Here is a 19187-nt window from a genome sequence, read left to right as displayed (position 1 = left end):
ATCAGCATGCCAAAACTGCATAAAAAAACAGATATCAAATCATTTCTAACTCCCATTTGGCTCAGCAACAAGCCAACCAAAACTGCATCACAGAATAATGCAGATATCGAATCATTTCCAACTCCCATTTGGCTCAGCAACAAACCAACGTGGCACTTAGTCACTTACCCTGATATTCTTCTTCAAGGGGGGCTCTTCAAGGTGTACAATCGACACCGAATAGTTTCTGAAGCAGCAAAACAGTAAATCTATTGTTTCCAGTACAAAACTCTCTGTATTTTCAATTCTCGGGATGAAGTCGGCTGGTGGTAGGGTTCCACAAAACTAAGACCAACTCCAAGACAACAACGTTTCTTCGGCCAAGACACTTACAAAACGGGCATAAAATGGTGGAGCTTTCGTAAGTATGGCTAGGATGCACACGGGCAAGAAGTATCTAACACTTGTACAGGAGGTGATAATCAAGGCTTCAAGGCTATGGCCATGCCGAATCTTGAAGGCGAACTCACCACTTTGGGATCATACTCGGCAGAAATACTTACAGTAGACTTGGGCCTCCACTCGTGCTGACAGAGAACTCCAACTTTGCCACCATTGCTAAATCTTGTCTTCAGCAACGTCGAAGAATCAATAGCATGAGAGCTCCCGATGGTGAAATAGTTCTCTTTTGTTTTCAACTTGTGCGTTACTTCAGCCGCCACTGTAGCTCCATTGGTTTCATTGAACGTGTGGATATAAGAAGCTTTTAAAGTCTCCCCTTTATCAGCCCTGTGTGGTAACAATTGTAGAAACTATTTATCAGTGCATGGGTAAAGGTGATGTTGCTTAGGGACAATATGCAGAAGACAAATACAGGAAGACATAAGAACAACATATTGCATATAAATTGTACAGATACCAGCACATTATATTGTGTTGCTGCCCTGGTACGTACAAATAGTGCTATTGCGTGCTGTTTTAACTATAGGTAGCAGTCAAGTTCATCACCTTTAGAGCATCCACTTTGGAAGCTCAAAATATCAATCATGACCAAAACTTATGTTCATTCATGTTATATTTCAAGAATTATAGGAAAAAAATATGGGTTAACTTCAGTAAGTGCAAATCAACGATGTAACTGAGTACGATATTGGAACAATGCACGTGCATAGCGCAGACTGTTGTATGCTTAAGCAAAGCAGAAACTCGGGAAACTTACAATAGTACGGCAGCAGAAAAATCATGTTTGTTATAGCAGATCCCTGAGTTGTACTTAGTAACAGAAGCTGAAGTGCTGTCGAATCCAACCTCAGCACCAGCACTAAGTTCATTCGTGCCGATAGTTGCTGCCAGCTCAATTAAAGGCGTTGATGTCAAACCAATGGTAGAATTCAGTGCAAAACGGTCATGAAGGTATTGCAAATCAAGCTGCCAATGAGAAAAGACTAAGCATTAGCGCAGTAGAACATTCAGAAAGGCAAATATTACAGAAAACTACAAGACAAAAATATTGGTTATAAGCCATCAGGGGATTGGTAAACACAATGTCAGGACAAGTTGGATATGGTTCAACTAATTTAGTTGAAACACCACTGAATTTCTATGTTTGAGGGGAAAAAATGATATTCTTCCACCATATCAGAATATACCAACCTTCCCGGACTTTTGATCAGGAACCCTGAAGCTAAAAGAAGTCTTCAGACCAGTAAGGGCTTCATCAACAGTGACTGTGGTTGACACCTGTAAACAGAATGACTGTGGTGAGATACAGGTATACAGGACGTACAGCCCTGAGATGACAAACTAGAAACAGATTAAGCAAAACGTGGCACTGAACGAGTATTATGGATGCACAAGTGCAGAAGTCTATATTTCTAAAATACCATACTAAAATCCAATGGCTAATTAAGTCCGTAGCAATGTATGTTGCTTCATATATGTCTAAATACCATACTGAAATCCAATGGCTAATTAAGTCCGTAGCAATGAATGTTGTTTCATATATGTCTAAATACCATACTGAAATCCAATGGCTAATTAAGTCAGTAGCAACGTATGTTTCTTCATACCATCTTCTATACATGCAACTTAGCTCCATATCATACGGCATAACTTTTTGATGGCATGATATGTAATAATAAAAATACCAAAAAATAGCACCGATTGTTCAACAAAACAATAGCTAATGCTACACAAGTAAAGTCAGGCTTTACAAATATAGCTAAACTAGAGAGCCAAACACAGGGAACTTACTCTAGATTCACTATCAATCTTGACATCAACAGTGGTTTTGCCACTTTTATGTTGTGTCTGTATGTCACTGATGAAGAGTTCGTCTATCTTCACACCGGTGGCTGTTAGACCCTATTAATAAAAGTAGAAGCTGTGAGCATGGTATCTTCACAAATTTCTGGTAGGGATTAAACCATGAACAGAAGGGGTGAAACCCTTACCAAACCAGAATTGCTAGTTGTCGTTAAAGAAAACTTTTGGTCAAAATTGTAGTCCTTGTACAAAAGATCTATATGGTATAACAAGCAAATATGTTAGTGGAAAGTGTGAGTCGTTTAAGACAACACGAAAATCAGAGCGAAAAGGTAAATAACAAAGAAAACCATGTAAAAAATAAAATTTATCTGCACTTGCCAAACCACATCAGAATATCAGATATAAAAAGACAAAGATGAAAGATTGAGGTAAATCAATAGATGTGTTCAGGTAAGCAATAAGCATCCCAGCCTATAGAATATTCAGTGATATTTAGGTCTCCGTCAGAATTTAGCTGCTGTTTCTTTATGCATGATCCATACATGTGGATGAACAATGACAATATACAATATACAGTGACAGTTCTCTATGGTATTAAATGTCAAATTATTGTAATAATTAAATGAAATCTGCGAGTATGACGCATCGAATGATGATCACATAAATCCTGTGATACCCAGCAAAGTCATTTGACCTCACTGGATTCCAAGTTGTGCCAAAAGTATCACATACAAACAGTACACAGCAGCATAAAAGAGATACTAAGAAAACACACACTGCTTCTAATAATTTTTTTTAAGACAACAAAGTTAAACTACCAAACAAAATTTGACCCGCAAAATGCACAAAGTGGCACGAAGCGAGACGGAAAATAAACTACAGGCTTCCGAGACATAGACACTGCTTGCCTTTTGCTCTCTTCCCGATGTTGAGGAACGGAGCTGGGCCTTTGCTCATCCTTGCCTAACGAAGTGATTCTGCCTCTTACCTGCAAAGGAAAAACACAAACATATTATCGGTATCTTCCCAACACAAGAGAAGCCAAGGGGTGATGTAATCCCCAACGTGGGGGCATTGAACCCGCAGAAATCTATGGAAAATAAACCCCCGGAAAATTGCTTTTAGACTCAGGTCAAAGGCGAAAAGAAAAGCATCCAGATCTAGAGGGCAAGCTAAAGGTTGGGGACAAAGAGAGAAGGCGTGGGTAGAGGGAGACGGGGACAAGGATGCCGCGTACGGGTGCTCACCGGCGAGGATGCGGGCGGAAGCAGCAGGACGCCGGCGCCGCTGCGGCTGCGCTGGTCGGCGCAGGGCGGCGGGCGAACACGCGAGGAGACGAGGAGACGGGAGTGGAAGCCGAGAGAGAGAGGAGAACGTAGGGAAGTCAGAGGCCAATTAACGTGGGCTGTTTGGCGATATGGGCTTCTTGTACAGCCCGGTATCTGACCACAGTCTGAATCGAGTACGGCCCGGCTGAAAAAAAGAATTACTACATGAAACTGTAATGATATTATTATCAGGCACTCGTTGTTGCAAAAATAATAAAAAATACTAAAAAAATTAGGCACTCCTGTTAACAGACCAATGGCACAACCAATTCGATTCGAACAGAGACGTTAGTTAGGGATGAATAGAGTTAATTTTGGAGGGGAAAATTCATTGTAGTCTATTATGCAGCATTGTTGTTTAAACTTTAAACCATGAAAATACAAATATACAACTTTTATTTTTGTTACTTATTTATTTTACTACTACTACGTTTCAAAATATAATAAATTTTGGGAAACGGTAGTACTACTATTTTTTCAACAGTAGCTAAACCAATCGTAGCGATAACATAGGTCTTCTAGATTTAGGTGTGTTTAGTTCACGCTAAAATTGAAAGTTTGGTTGAAATTGGAACGATGTAATGGAAAAGTTAGAAGTTTATGTGTAGGAAAATTTTGATGTGATGGAAAAGTTGAAAGTTTAAAGAAAAAGTTTGGAACTAAACTCGGCCCTGCATAGAAAGGTGTAGGACAGCTAGTAGAGAGTAGAGACGGGTGTAGCAAAAGATAAATCGTCCTTTGCCGTAAGCTTTTGGCAGAGTTGTTTGTGTTTCGCTCTCAGAATTCATCACCAACGAAGTCATGCTGAATCGCTGATTGCTGAATACAGTTACTAGAAAAATTTGTACAGCAGGAGGAGAACAGAAAGATGCAATAAGGTTTGTCTAGCTGCATGAAGACCAGGTTTAATATAACGCTCTGTCAACCTTTCATATCTCACATAACCAATGTAAGCAATTTACAGATGGTCAACAACAGTGCAAGGGTTATCTGCAATGCACATGGACATTTGAACACTGCATTTTGCTGTACCATATGGAAAGGAAAGTCTCAAAGTCGCCTTGCGGAAAGAAAATTCGCAGACAATCCAATGATAATCAGCTTAGGCTGTGTTTAGTTCACGCTAAAATTGAAAGTTTGGTTGAAATTGGAACGATGCGACGGAAAAGTTGGAAGTTTGTGTGTGTAAGAAAGTTTTGATGTGATGGAAAAGTTGGAAGTTTGAAGAAAAACTTTGGATCTAAACACGGAATTAGATTTGAAGCAGCCGAATCAGGCAACCAAACATGTACTGTTAGCCTGCTTACTCTCAAGGGCATTTGAGGTGAAAAATTTAAGACATGAATGTGATTACAAAATATGCACGCCATGCGAAAGGATCATTATGCAATAGAACATTAGGTACAGAAACAGCGAAGTGACAAAGCATAAATGAGAACCAAAAAAGGAGAGAAACGTACAACTGGGTTATCAACAAACAAAGCATTCTGATATATCATTACGTTGTACCTGTTCAACTATGACAGCGTTTGGGAAGATATACCAATACATCAAAAGGATAGTTTGCTTTGTCACATGATCCATTGACACATAGGGTAGTTTTCAGCAGCAAATGACATTTCGCAATTCTCATTCACATGAATATTTCTCTTCTAGTTTGACAGTAGCTGGCAATTTTGAACTCATGAATGACAAGAAGGATAAATCAGGCATGCCTCGACACATTTGTTGGTACAGGGGCATTTGCAAAAGGATGGATGCAATCACAAAAGGCCCAAACAGAAAATGCCGTTCGTGTAGGATAATGTTAAGCATTTTCTTCTCATAGAATTTTAGATACACAGCTTTAATGATCTAAACAGTGCGTGCTTTTCATTTCCAACAAACAAATTCAGCTAGAAGCCAAAAGAGTTACCTATGTAACTGTACAAAAGGTCAAGAGTGGTACAATGAGAAGCTCAGGTGAAAAGAGATAAGAAATAACTAAACAAGTGTGTATTGACCTTGAAATTTTCTTCAGGATTGATACAGGCTCCAATCCAGGTCAGGTTGTGAAAAAACTTCATAATCTGTTGGACCATCTACAAAGCTATTAACTGTCTGCATCCCTTCCAACAAGGATGGCTGGAAGCGATCACTTCTAGAGGGCAGCAATTTATAAAAGACTAACAAACCAAGAGTACATATTGCCTGTAGCTTCATAGGATCACCTTGGACTGCAAAGAATAGTAACATTGCAACAAGGAAGAAAATAACGCAGAATTGCATGATGCAGATCACCATGTCCATCAGCTTCCCATCATTGCCTGCAGGAAACCCTCTAACTCTGTAGATAAACAGGAAATTGTACTTGTCCACAAGGTATCGGTAGCCAAAGTATACTGCGCCGACAGGAACTGTCAGAGGAGCAAACAGTGAGTAGATCATTGTGAGCGCGAATATTGTAATGTCAAATGCATAGTATTGTGCAAAGTCAAATGTCTGCTTTGGCATATGGAAGCTCCTGTTTATCGGGTACAATGAAAGATCATGCTCCTCAATACCATTCAGAATGCCACTGTCTTCTCTCTCAGACATTAGAGGCGCTCTCAAATTATTTGTTTCTTCGCCATCATGCATCAGTTGGTAGTCCTCATTTTCTTCAGGGACCAACTGGACCATATCATTCTTTCTAAATTTCTTCATTATATGCTTTATCCAAGGGATTGGAGCCAACAGATCAAAGGATATTCCTAGAAAGGTGCATGTGATCAAGAATGCCAGGGAGGAGAGTGAAGATCTTGACAAAAAAGAGGGGCTTAAGTATTGTTCAATCTGCTTGCAATCAACACTGTCTAGGTAGCACCGGCCCATACTGAGTATCCAACTTTCAAGCGATGATTCCACCAGTGCACGCAGTAGAATGAGATTAACAAGGAAGAAGCAAACCATCTTCAACAATGCAGCCCTCTGCTCTCCCGATACTGTCAGATGACACTCAAACTTGGAGAAGTAAGACAGCACTGATGGGATGATAATATACATGCTCACAAAAATGAGGACGTTGGGAAGAAACTGAAAGATAATGGTCCAGAACCAGCTAGAGCTTTGGAGCCAGACAAGCCATGATTTGGCGTTATCCATAGCCTCCACATTGATGATCCGCGCTGCACTTTGCATCCCACTAATTATTGCCAATGGTGAACTGAAGAACAAGAGCATCAGAATGAGGCAGGTGTTGACTGCAATACGCCGCAATCCTAGTGAGGTCTTGCTCAGCCCTAGATGGTTCCAGTAGATATCTGATGCCGGTGGTGCCCTTTCCACAGTCCAACGGCTTCTCTCAAGCTGGAGCTCCATCACCGGGAAGAACCTCCCTATTGGTGTCTTCTTCCTTTCCATCCGGAAATCTCTCACAGCCTTGTTTGCTGTATACACGTCCTTAAAAACCACAAAGGCTATGCCAGCACCGGGAGCACGCCCATCCTTATAATCCGATAACTTGCTACCGAGGACAAGTTTCTTTGTCTGCAACCTCCTTAGCATTTCCTCGTCAGTAAACCCAAACCTCTCTGCTGCCATCACCCACAGCTCTTTGCATCTCCTCACAATCCAATGCTCTTCTGAATGTCTTCCACCCTGAGCAAATTCATCAAATAGGTTGCGGGCATCCATCCTTGCCTCCAGCCAAGAAATCCTGTTCCGCACCTTCCCCCACTCCTCAGCTAGATACTCCAGCGTGCAGAGATCGAAGGGCACGATGACCAGGTACACCTTTCCAGGGTACTTGTGCTCAAAGTAATCCTTGAGCGGGGTCTTGTCTGCGGCGAGCGTCTTGGGAATGCCCTGGATCATGATGGTGAAGACGGCAACCGAGCTGGAGTTGGGGTCGCTGGGGTTGCCGTTGCCGTCGCGGAAGCGGGTGATGCGAAGGGCGTCCTCCATGCGGGAGATGCCGAGATGGGCGATGGCGACGACGGCGGCGGTGAGGAGGAGATGGAGCCAGAGGAGCGGGGATGACTTGGGGATGTGGGAGATGGTGGTGGCGGCGAACTGGTCGGCGATGGCGGCGTCCCCGGCGAGGAGGTTGAGCGGGAGGGCGGCGGCGACGGCGGCGGCGGCCACGGCGGCGAGCACGAGGAAGGAGGCGCGCTCGAAGAGGAGGAACTGGGCGGCGTCGGCCCCGCAGTGGAGCGCGATCTGCGGCGCGGTGGCGTGGTAGACGGCGAGGAGCTTGGCGGCGAGCGCGGAGGGCCCCGGGATGCGGCGGTGGTCGAAGCGGAGCTTGACGAGGAGGAAGAGGAGCACGCAGGAGGCGGCCCCCACCGCGGAGATGTTGACCAGGTACTGGATGCTGCCGTACCACGCCTCCGGCTCCCCGCCGCCGGCGTCCGGCGGCGGCGCGGTCGGCCCCATCGCCGGGGGACGGGGACGGGGACGTGACGAAACCCTAGGTTCGGGCCGCGAAATATGCCGACGAGATGCCCCGGTTCACCGCGGTTCGTGGCGTGGCGTGGCGGGGTGGGGGTGGGGCTAGATCACGCGAGGTCGGGGGCGAGACGTGACGTGTCGCGGTGCGCGCGGCCGCACACCAGCGTCGGGATCTGACGCTGGAAGGTGGGGACACGCCTCGTCTTTTTCTCGGTGGATACTTCGGTTTTTCCGGGAAGAAAGTGGGGAAAGTAATTATTAAGAGGAAAGTAACTTGAAGTTTAGGCGCAAAAACTTTGTTTGCAAGGTGATTTGGAATCGTATGATCAGCGCATCGGTCCACGGACTTTTTGATTGCTTTCTTTAGTGATCCTTTGCGTGTTGGGGGTAGGGTGAGAAGCCATAGGTTTTGTCATAATAATTTTTAGCCTTTTAAATTTATCGTAAAATATAATAATTTTTTCACTTGCATTCTCTTCTTAATCAATCGTTACATTCTCTTCTTAATTAATCGTCATATCATAATAGATTGTGTCCAACCCTTAAATTCATTATATATTAAGATCGATATAGTATATCTTACTATGCAAATAGCTCCAAATTTATGGGACAATGAAATAAATTACTCCCATGTTTTTAATTAACTGAAAACAGATACAGTTCACTTTTAAGCATAGACCATTCGTCTTCTCTCTTTTTTTTCAAAATGTTAGCGAACAATAAAATGTCATGACATTCAGGTGTATCATGTCACAAATGTTCACTTTAATCTAACCTTTTAAGAGTAATTGGTGATTACACTTCAAATAGTAAAGTCAAAGTTGTCGATTACAAAATTTCAAGCCCATGATAGGTCAAGATCTGCACGCACGCCCCTAGATGATCAACACTATATTACAAGCTAAATAGACGGAGGATAATAATAATTTCATAAATCTTAGTCCTATTAATGCTTAAACATTAGTTAGTGGGAGAGGTTTGTTGACGATGCTTCTTGTTCTTTTTATATATACCGGAGGTTCAAAACTCAAAAGCATCGATGATGGAATCTGATTCTTTTATCTAATCTGTGGTGTACGTTATAGATGAGTATACCTATCTAAGCCAACTTTTTGTTGTTCCTCCATGCAAATGCTTTTGTTTCTAGAGGACACGATCTCTTTTTTAGGAGCTTGACAGATCATTTGGATAAGGATAGTCACTTAAAATAGTGTTCAGACTTTTTCAAGAAGAATACTGAAGTACATATGTTTTGGGACCATAGGATTCTAAATTCCAACAGTATTACACTAATGAATTCCTTGGATAGTAACAGATCAAGTCATCTAAGTAAACCTTAACAACACACATTAATAAAATATTAAATAAGCAACACACGAAAAAACAACAGCAGAAATACACCATGTGCTATGATGACCCATTCTATAACTTCTACCATGAAAACAAATCATTTACTCCTTTTACTCTGAGTAACTAGCATGTGAACCCAACAGCTCATAGGCTATTATATCAACGATCCACGTTAGAGAATAGTATGTTAGAAAATCTTTTTCCCTCCAACTACTTAGTCCATAGCCTCACTTGTCCAACCATCTCAAAAGGTTATTGTGCACTTTGACAAAAGAGATAATTACCAAATGTCAATGTTGAGTAGTGGAGTACAACAGGAGGTCCCAACTTATCCATTTTTGTCCAAGTCAGAAATCAGAATGATCTCACCCATGTCCATTAGATAAAAAAATTTTAAAACCATTTTACTAGAATCTTTATCCAAAACAAAATGGCAGCCTCCAAAAAAAAAAAAAAGCCCCCAAAATTGTGTCCGGAAACCGGCCAAATCACCCTTAAAAAAATCTTAACGCCAGCGTCCGCGAGCACCAGAAGCCGACGCACACAGCCGCAGCAGCAGCAGTCGCGCACACACGAGCCACGAAGACGATGGCCACGGCCACGGCGCTCTCCCTGAGCGGCGGCGGGGGCGGGGGCGGCGGCGGCAGGTACCCCGCCACGGTGGCGCGGCGGTGCTGCTGCGCCGTCCCGCGGTCGCGGCGGGGTCCCGCGCCGCGGCGGCGCCTGGGCCTGGCGGCGTCCAGGGCGGACGACTCGTCGCCCGCGCCGTTCGAGATGACGCTGGAGGGCGCGCTGAAGCTGCTGGGCGTCGCCGAGGGCGCATCCTTCGACGACATCATGCGCGCCAAGAACGCCGTCCTCGCATCCTGCAAGGACGACCAGGACGCCGTCGCGCAGGTCGGGTGAATCTTCTTTCCCCCCTCTCTCACTCCTTCCATCTGTTCGTTCGTGTTCGCGTTCGCCTTTGCTTGGACCCAAGCAAAGGGAGATTCGTGCTGTATCCTTGGTGTCTCTCCAATTGAGTTGCTAACTTGCCATGAGAAGCGGCCTTAATCATCCGATAATGCAAGAAACGGTGTGAATTGGTGTGATACGTCTTGCCTTCAAGCCCCAAAGCGATCTTTTGGGGGTAATTACTTATTTAATATAGTGAATAAAGTGGAGACTTTAGCATGATCCTTAATTGGAACAGTTTGCTGATGATTGGTTGATCCTAGTTTCGACACGACTTGGAGTTGTTAAAATAATATATAGCTTGGATATGCAGTACGCAAGTGTTTGTTTTCTATCCATGGTGATGGCTACCATATGTATACAAGTATACTGCCATTCTTGGACTAGTAAGTTGCTTCATAGGAAAGAGAGGAGTGTACACTTCTTACTTTTGTTTCTTCAGTTAAGTTCCAACTGCTCAACTTGTTTACGTATCTTATATTTACTCATCTTAATATGAATTTGCGATGTTCCTAGCCTTTCTTCTTCCATTGAACTAGTTGCAACCATTTCTTGTTTTTTTGTGCAAGTCATGCTCTTGACAAGTACCTTTGCTTGTGGCTGTTACTCATGTCCCTGTGCATTGCCTGAACGTCTGTTTCAAGAAATTTTCACAGGCAGGGCAGTAACTTATAAAGAAAGAGAAGCCGCTAAATTGTTGGCAGCATCTATTATAGTCTTATGGTTGCTCTAACACGTGATCAAACACCTGATATTGACTACATTTTCTATGCCATGTTTGACTTCATTTCTTTGTTTCATTTCAGGTTGAGGCTGCCTATGACATGCTGCTTATGCAGAGCTTATCACAGCGAAGGGCTGGCAAGGTTGTTGATAACAGCATCCGCTATGCTGACGTCAAACCTGTAAAAAGTGCAGGTTCAGGCACAGTACCACAGTGGATGCAAGCAACCATGAAGAACGCACCCGTGACATTTGAGGCTCCATCTTCGAGCAGCTTGGGTATCCAATCATGCGTTTATGGTGCACTGATGGTTTTCACTTATGCTAGTGGAAGCGCTACATCTTTACCATCAACATACACTAGCCCTGATGTGCCTGGATTTATCTTAGCAACAGGATTTGGTGCTTCATTGTATTTCCTGACAAAGAAAAATATGAACTTAGGTAAATTATTCCGACACCTTCTTTTGTTTCCCAATACTTATATTATCTGACAATTTATGTTCAATACATTTGAGCATGTTGTCAATTTCTGTGCAGCACTGCTTTAAATCCTGGTCAGTTTATGCGGGAAAAGCATAGAGGCACTAATCTAAACTAGTTTTGAGGTTACGAAGTCTCCTGTATCATGTCAATCGTATCATTAAACGTTTTGGTAAAGCTAGCTCTGTTCATGCCCGAGCAATGGTTGTTTAAAATTTTAAAAATAAAGCAACACTATTCTTATCATATTTGTAGGCTCTATTTAGCTTTCTTTGAGCAATCTTGAATTCTTGCCATGATATGATAGTTTCTTAAGAAATATTGCTCTGTATGTATTTGATTGTTTGCTTGGTTGCTTTAATGGGTAAAACAAGATGCATGGAATGTAAGGTGTAGTTCACTGGAGATATTTTTTAAGGCAGATAAATAGAGATAAGAGGTTTCACTAATTATGTGCTAAGATTGGCCCTTGGTCCTGTGCCATTTTAATTCTTGTTGGCATTAACGATGATTAAGCAGAGATCACTTGCCTCTTGTTGTGCAGCCAAAATGGTAGATTGCATCGTTCTCATAATTGAAAGATAGTAAATTCAGTATATATTAGCTAGGTTACAGGAGTTCCCAATAAACACATGAGAAGCCATGTCAAATATGCTTATATGCTGCATCTTCATTTTGCCTGAAAAGTTGACAACTGTTTTGAATTATTATTTCTTCACATTATATTGAATATGTGGACCAATTTTGGTCTTCAGGTCAACGTAGATATTGGTTCAGACTTCAGAGAGATACATAGGCCGTGTTTAGTTCACCCTCAACTACCCCAAACTTCCAACTTTCCATCACATCACATCATATCCAAAACTTTCCTACACACATAAACTTCCAACTTTTTTTTCCAAACTTCCAACTTTTTTCAGGAACTAAACACAGCCTGTACTCTGGTGAAAGTACAAACTCATTTCTTCAGTTACTGTAGTAACAAATGTGTGGGATTTAACTCTAGTTGTGTTGGCACCCTTTTGAGTGAAAAATACTAAGTCAAGACGGAATTGTTCCAAAGATGAATGTGCCTATAGATCCTCAATTGCATGCAGTTGTAGGCTTTTAAACATGTCAAATGAGCATGCTTAGATATCCACCATCCTTACCATTGTAGGGCATAGTCTTGCAGTTAAATTGACCTGATCTTGCAGCTGTTTGATCTCTGTACTACCTTTGGTCTTGAATTGCTTGTTCACATCGAATTGCACGTTGGGGGGGGGGGGGGGGGGGGGATATCTGGCTTACATAAATATACAAACTTCTTAGCCACTTTTGTGCTTCTTATGGCATTGCTTACCTGTGGGAGGAAATCTGGTCCAGTACCCTGATTACTTCTCTTCTTGTGCCAACCTTCCTGCTTCGATTCAGAATGGCATAAGCGTTTTTGTGGTCCTTCGTGCAGGTAAAGCGGCATTGATTACTGTTGGGGGTCTTGCAGTCGGTGCGACAGTCGGATCTGCTGTGGAGAATTGGCTACAGGTTGATGTTGTGCCCTTTCTAGGCGTTCACTCCCCTGCTGTTGTTGTCAGTGAATTTATTCTGTTCTCCCAATTGTTGGTCTCGCTGTTTGTTAGATAGGATTAAAAACAAGTTGTCAGCCTGGCCTGTAATTAACCGAGATGAGCTAGCTCCGAAAAAGTCACGAAAATGCATCTTTCTCCTGAAGATGCCAGCAGCTGTGTATAGCAAACAATACATCGACGTCACTATCCTTTATACTTTAAAGATAACTTGTATCTAGTCTCTTTTCAGTCCAAATCTTGCTCTTCCTTACTGAAATTGATTGTGGAGCGTGTGGGTTGTGAGTTTCACTGTTTGACAGCAAAGTGGACTATTGATCCTTACAAGTGGTGAAGGGGGGCCACTGTGCTGATTGAAGATCTTGCAATCTGACCAACCTTGACATCAAACTTCGTATGCAGCTGCAGTTCTTTCAGTAGGTTGAACCTGCAAAATGTATTCTTTAGTTTATCAGAATTTCTGTCATCCAAGGATGGCCCAATATTTGTGGTGAAATTGGCAGATGCCACATGCCAGTATTTGGATTGCTTTGCATCTAGTCACTGATGACATCTGAATGTGGATGCTTACAGGGGTTGGATTATTTGTTGTAGAACTCTAGCTTCCTTACCACCAACACAAACCTTATGAATGGTTTGGCAACATTCTAGATATCATGTATATATTCTACACTGTTTGTTGCAGTTTTTTTGTGCTATTACCAATTGAAGAAGTTTGGTCAGGTAATTTGAGTTTCTTAAAAACGAAGCTTGTGTGCCACTGTTTTTCCTAACCCCAATTGAGCAATGCTCTCCATCTCTTATCACTGGTGTGCCGACCTCCAGCAGAGAGAGCCTTCAAGCTCACAAATCTTTCTGCTAATGTCCATTTCATCTTTCATGTCAGTAAAATGATGCTGATAGCTGTCTCCGATAAATAGATCAAATCAGAACCTGGCCAACAACCCAGTGGTCAAGTCACAGATATTTAAACCGCAGTTGCTGTTCAGTTGTACCAGGTTGTGAGAGCAACCTGGAACAGATCATTTTATAATTTTGATCTTAGCAATAACAAGTGAAGTCAAGCACCAAGTACCCAACATTAAAACTTTTAGCAATGCCTTCATTATCAACACGAAAAAAGGGGATATGATGGACTATTACGAAAAAGGTGTTCTGGGCAATTTACAACCACCTGTTCTCTCGTGGGTAAGAGAAAGGATAAGAATAAAGAAGGAAAAAGAAAAAGAAAAGAAAAAAAAGATTGCGTTGCTAAGGAATAATCTAATCTTATACCTCGCTATCAGTACACTAATTACCAGGTGGGGTCTAAACAGTTTCATAAGAGCAACACAGAAGGAGTACAGTACACTTGATAACGGCAGCTGCTTTCACCTCCATCTGTGTTACTGTAGATGTTCATGTTCTTTGCAGTATAGCTCCTTCAATAGGTGCTGCTTAACACTGTGGGAGCCGAGAAAGGCGCAAGGGAATTTGCAGGGAGGGTGACACCACCCCCTCTCAGGGAAACAGAAGGACCTCGGCTCCAGTTTGCTTTGCTTATGGCATTCGAATCAAGAAACACCACAATGACGGTTATATCGTCGTGGAAATGACGCCTCACGCCACGATCAATTTTCTTGAGGTCTGAGTATCTCATCTCCCTCTTCTTGGCTGCTTCTTGCATTGCGACTTTAACTAGTCTTCGAGCAATCCCCTGGTGAAAAGGAAAATCCATGTTTTTTTAAGGAAAAAAAGGAAATAACAAGTCATTCTGAAAGTTGGCATGCAGTTTGACAACAAACAGCAGTATAGAAATGGCACACAGCTCAAGTTATGTTTAATTAACTAAGATGCACTGCACTAGAGAGTATAATGATGTGAAGGAGAACATACATTACGAGGATTATTTTGGACAAGGTCAACTGCTTCCTGATTACTGAGGTGCTCCCATAGACCATCAGAAGCAAATATAACAAAATGATCATTTGGTTGTATTTGGTGTACAGCAATTGCAGGTTCAGAACTAAGAATCGGCCTTTTGAAGGTTTCCCGAAGTCGAAACTTGCTGTGAAGAGGTTCTCTGTTATATTCTGGTCTTTTTAGATATACATCGCCAATAGATCTTGAGATCTGCAGAATATCATCTTTGCTCATAAATTCTTTTTTTATAGAAAACAGTAGGAGAGTATCCTGCTGTGTGTGTAAATAATATTTACAAGTTCATAAATTGAATTGTGTGTGTAAACCAATCGGATATGACAAAAAAAATAAATAAAGAGGGGCATGTATTCCTGCAGAATGCATCGACTTTTCTTTTACTTAAGCGTAAAGCATAAAATTAAGCTCGTATGGTTGTATGGAAGGACAACAATATATCAGTAATCACTAATCCCCACCAAGTTATATCTTAACTTTTACATTTATAACTTTTTTTTGTGCTGTAGGAAGCATGTTACATTCTGATGACGCAACTGTAATGGGTGCAGATAACTTTATATGTGTGAGGGGGCTTACCTAATACCTAACATATGAGAAATAATGCAAATATAAAAGTATTTGCCTATACCCTACAATGAGAAAAGTGGAATTATGGTGAGAGCAACAGATGATGTCAAAAGTGTGCAAACTTTCAAACAAATTAATTATCCAAATTGTAGATTCTAGAGTGGCAAATTAGCAAATTGATCTTTCTGTCTCTCACAGACTCACAGCAAAGAAGTTTGGTTACCTGGATGAGGCCCTTGACACGCCAAACATTGTGTTTTAGGACAACAATTTGTGGATCATCAGGATGTGATGCCTGCAATTCTTGTCTAACTTCCTCATAGCACGCGTTGTGTTCTGATGATAGCTGCGTTGCCACAACTTCCCCAGTGGACTTGACAAATCTCCCAAGAACAGCACGCGAATCTCCAAGGTTCGCAACATAGAGAGTCCCTGAGCAAATAACACCAACTAGGCAGCAAGATCCTACTGCTGCAATCTGAGGCTTCAAGGACCATTGCTTACTGACTAGAGAAAGGAAGCCCTCCTCAGTTGCTTGGAAAGATTTCCGAATCACATCTGTTGACATGCACTTGTGCTCAGTTGCAAATCCTGAAAAGGAAATAATTTGTCATAAACTGAGGCAGATAACAAAGACTTGATAATAATGCAAGTATACAAAGCAAATCTACTGAGCATCTAATCAATTTTCTTCTGCAAGCAATGAGTACCAGGCACTAGCATCTTCATACCTCTTCGAGCTAAAAAAAAAAAACTAGCATCATCATACTCATTTTCATAAAAGAAAAAGTAACATATGATCAAAGTAACAAGCAAAAGGTAGTATATTTTATAATTGCATCATCATCAGTGCCTCCAAATTCCAAAAACTTCAAAGGGAAGGAAGTATAACATAGGAGCCTTACTCCTGAGATGGTGGAACATGTGGTCATTGATGAACCGCGCCGTCTCCGGGCCGCCGTGGCCATCATAGACGCCGATGAAGGTGCCCTGAGGGCCGGGCTCGGCCATGGAGAGCGCGCCGGACTCCACCTGGCTCTGGTCCTCCAGCAGGTTGTTGGCCTGAACCACAGCCATGGAGAACTCCCCGGTGACCAGCTGGCCGGCGTCCTTATACCACAGGAGCCCGTCTTGCCGGCCGGCGACGTCGGAGCCCCTGACCCGGTGACCGGCCGGAGATCGCGGGCCCCAGCAGGACCTGAAGTAGTCCATCACCGCGGCCAGCATCCTTCATCTCACACTCTCCTCCTCCTCCACGCAGTTTCTTGATGGCATCACGAGACACAAGCTCTCTCTCTTATCTCCACCGTATTGCTCAACTTATTCCACCTACTATCTGCAATTCAGAGCCAAAAAAAAAAAACTATCAATAAAAGAGTTAGATCAACTTGAGCACACGAACTTGGGATAACAGGTAGTAGGGATCAAGAATCCGCACTTCATCCCAATAACTCGTATCACGAGGCATCATCCGAGAATTAGATCATGCAAGGGCAATCGAAGCCACTGATCGGATTAAGGGAAAGCAAGACATGTGCAGGGTTTAATTTTAGCTTTGCAATTTGGCAATGGTGGATGAGGAAGGAAGGGAAGGAAAAAAAAAAGGTCTCACCTTTTCGCAGCAAACGAGAGTTTGTGCTCGGATTCTTGGAATCTATCGGGCAAGTGCCGCAGATCTGGACAGCTATCAAACCCAGGCACACGAACAGCAAGGATTGTGCCTCAACTGGTGGCTGCTCTCCGGGATCGAAGAGAATCAAGCAAGAAATTTGTACCCCCAAAAAAAAAAAAAATCCTTTTTTCCCTATAGCCCTCCTCTCCTTTGCTCTCTCTCAGTAGCTCTGCCAAATCTTGAAGACTTGTTGAAGAAACAGCTCAGAGGTGTCCTCTCTCTCTCTCTCTCTCTCTCTCATGCAGAGAACTCCACGCCCAGGTGAGCACAAGCACAAATCCAAGGAGACAAAAAACCCATTAAAAGAAGCAGCAAGAGAGAGCTCAGGGCCAGCAAGGCAGGGCTCAGAGATGGGCTCTACCAATCCTAAATTGTTGTGTTGTGTGACTGGTGGTGGCCGGTGTAGGGTTAATCAGTAGTATCCCCTTCACTCACCTAAGCAAAGGAAAGCACCTTTTATAATGGCCTCATTTCGCTTGAGTATAAAATGGTCTTCTTAGTTTTCGATAATGACCCATCTATTTTATGTTGATTTGCATTTGCATAACACTACACTTTACTTTACTCTTTTTTGTTGCCATTAGTCTTCCCCTGGAATATTGATCAGCTTTTATTTTCCCTGGTCATATTATTCTTCGGGACATCTCTTTTATGTACAAGTACAAACAAGAATATCACCAGGAAAAATTAGCACTGGATGATGAGAAGACGTTTTATACCAATTCAAAAGCGATAAATATATTGTTTTTATATGGACAAAAAAGTCAAATACCGTTTGTGCGTTCATCATTCATCAGTACCTGTGAAACTTTCTTGCGTCTGTTTAAAAAGTTAAAGGACTAAAATTCCTATTTATCATAAATATGACTATTATCTCAAGAATTGTCATGTATTGTACTACCATTTAAACATCAACATCAAGGACTAGTTCTTGTATATAAGAATATAACTGAATTTTGGTTAACAATCATAATATCTATATTGTACTGTTAAAACATGTGAATTAAAGAGCCCATGTGTTACTCTCAAGGAAATTATCAAATCAATCTATAAAGGACATATGGAGAGAAAGCTAAAGAGTGTAAGCTTCACTTTAGATAATTGTGTGAGGAATTTAACTAGTTTTTGAATTGCACGATGATCAATGATGAGCCAGAGACGCCGTAGAGCATAGACAACTAATAACGTTTTTAGATGACCGATAACTTTGATCCAAACATTCACGACAGCCAGCAAGCAGTACACAACGGTGGAGCCTGAGCAGCCATTTGAGGAGATGACTCTACTGCTGACAATGATGAAATCGTAGAGAGGCCAAACAACATTACATTCTGGCACAAGCGAATATATGTTTTGGGGACTAAAGTTCAATTTAAAAGGGCTGAATGGATCATGAATTATCTGATTTTGTGATAATATTTAAGGGTGTAAACGAATGATTAACTATTTAAAGCCGAAATGTTATTTTAAAGATATTCTAAACAATTTATATATAGAAAGTTTTTTTTAAAAAAAATGAACTTGAGAAGTGTGTCCATAATAATGCATATAATCTGTAGAAGAAAAGGAATGGGGCCTAACTGAGATGGGTCGGACTGGGTTGTGCGGTCCATATCTCGTTTTCTTTTGATGCTATTTGCGTTTAAGAGCTGTAGAAAAATAGCTAAAAACAAGCAAATCTATTTCCAAACAGAGTGTTCTACGTTCACACAGGTTGTGTGATCTGTTGAGATTTGAGAGCCAACCCTAACCTCTCCCTTTGTCAGTTGCTAAGGTTTTGTTTGTACGTAATGATTAGCTAGACCATACTCATTTTTTCAGTGTGTTCATGGAACCAAAATGGGAGTACGGCCATATGTAGGGTAACAAATTCAAGTCGAAATGGCCCAGTTTTTTGTTTGAAGTGGACTAGTAGTCTTTTCTTTGTCCATGAACTATGGTTGTGTTTAGTTCCACGTTAAAATTAAA

At 42.0% G+C, this 19187-nt stretch overlaps 4 protein-coding genes across 6 annotated transcripts; 1 reads left to right on the top strand and 3 right to left on the bottom strand.

Annotated features, from left to right (window-relative positions):
* Nucleotides 1–141: 141 nt before the first annotated feature.
* Nucleotides 142–3630, bottom strand: LOC127767158 (mitochondrial outer membrane protein porin 6). 2 transcript variants are annotated; one of them, XM_052292401.1, is made up of 7 exons: nt 3495–3630; nt 3156–3235; nt 2433–2500; nt 2233–2343; nt 1633–1719; nt 1199–1407; nt 142–768 (listed from the first exon to the last, which is right to left on the bottom strand). In XM_052292401.1, the coding sequence occupies exons 2-7, from the start codon at nt 3202–3204 to the stop codon at nt 462–464; spliced, it is 831 nt and encodes a 276-aa protein (XP_052148361.1). In that variant the 5' UTR covers nt 3205–3235; nt 3495–3630; the 3' UTR covers nt 142–461. The 2 variants fall into 2 exon arrangements, with proteins under 2 accessions (XP_052148361.1, XP_052148362.1); XM_052292402.1 differs by having other exon boundaries at nt 3485–3627.
* A 1722-nt stretch (nt 3631–5352) lies between these two features.
* On the bottom strand, nt 5353–8062 carry LOC127768373 (CSC1-like protein At4g35870). The gene has a single exon (XM_052293933.1). The coding sequence runs from the start codon at nt 7968–7970 to the stop codon at nt 5592–5594; it is 2379 nt and encodes a 792-aa protein (XP_052149893.1). The 5' UTR covers nt 7971–8062; the 3' UTR covers nt 5353–5591.
* A 1805-nt stretch (nt 8063–9867) lies between these two features.
* Nucleotides 9868–13298, top strand: LOC127766093 (protein CHAPERONE-LIKE PROTEIN OF POR1, chloroplastic). Its single transcript, XM_052291125.1, has 3 exons — nt 9868–10232; nt 11096–11456; nt 12943–13298. Exons 1-3 carry the CDS (start codon nt 9924–9926, stop codon nt 13116–13118), a joined length of 846 nt encoding a protein of 281 aa, XP_052147085.1. The 5' UTR covers nt 9868–9923; the 3' UTR covers nt 13119–13298.
* An 867-nt stretch (nt 13299–14165) lies between these two features.
* LOC127766092 (probable protein phosphatase 2C 28) lies at nt 14166–17647 on the bottom strand. 2 transcript variants are annotated; one of them, XM_052291122.1, is made up of 5 exons: nt 17160–17647; nt 16453–16883; nt 15771–16138; nt 14936–15172; nt 14166–14756 (listed from the first exon to the last, which is right to left on the bottom strand). In XM_052291122.1, exons 2-5 carry the CDS (start codon nt 16772–16774, stop codon nt 14484–14486), a joined length of 1200 nt encoding a protein of 399 aa, XP_052147082.1. In that variant the 5' UTR covers nt 16775–16883; nt 17160–17647; the 3' UTR covers nt 14166–14483. The 2 variants fall into 2 exon arrangements, with proteins under 2 accessions (XP_052147082.1, XP_052147084.1); XM_052291124.1 differs by lacking the exon at nt 17160–17647 and adding an exon at nt 16986–17115.
* Nucleotides 17648–19187: the final 1540 nt, after the last annotated feature.

Source organism: Oryza glaberrima, chromosome 3 (genome assembly GCF_000147395.1).
Source record: "Oryza glaberrima chromosome 3, OglaRS2, whole genome shotgun sequence".
Classification (NCBI taxonomy): domain Eukaryota; kingdom Viridiplantae; phylum Streptophyta; class Magnoliopsida; order Poales; family Poaceae; genus Oryza; species Oryza glaberrima.
This window is presented reverse-complemented; position numbering and strand designations above follow the sequence as displayed.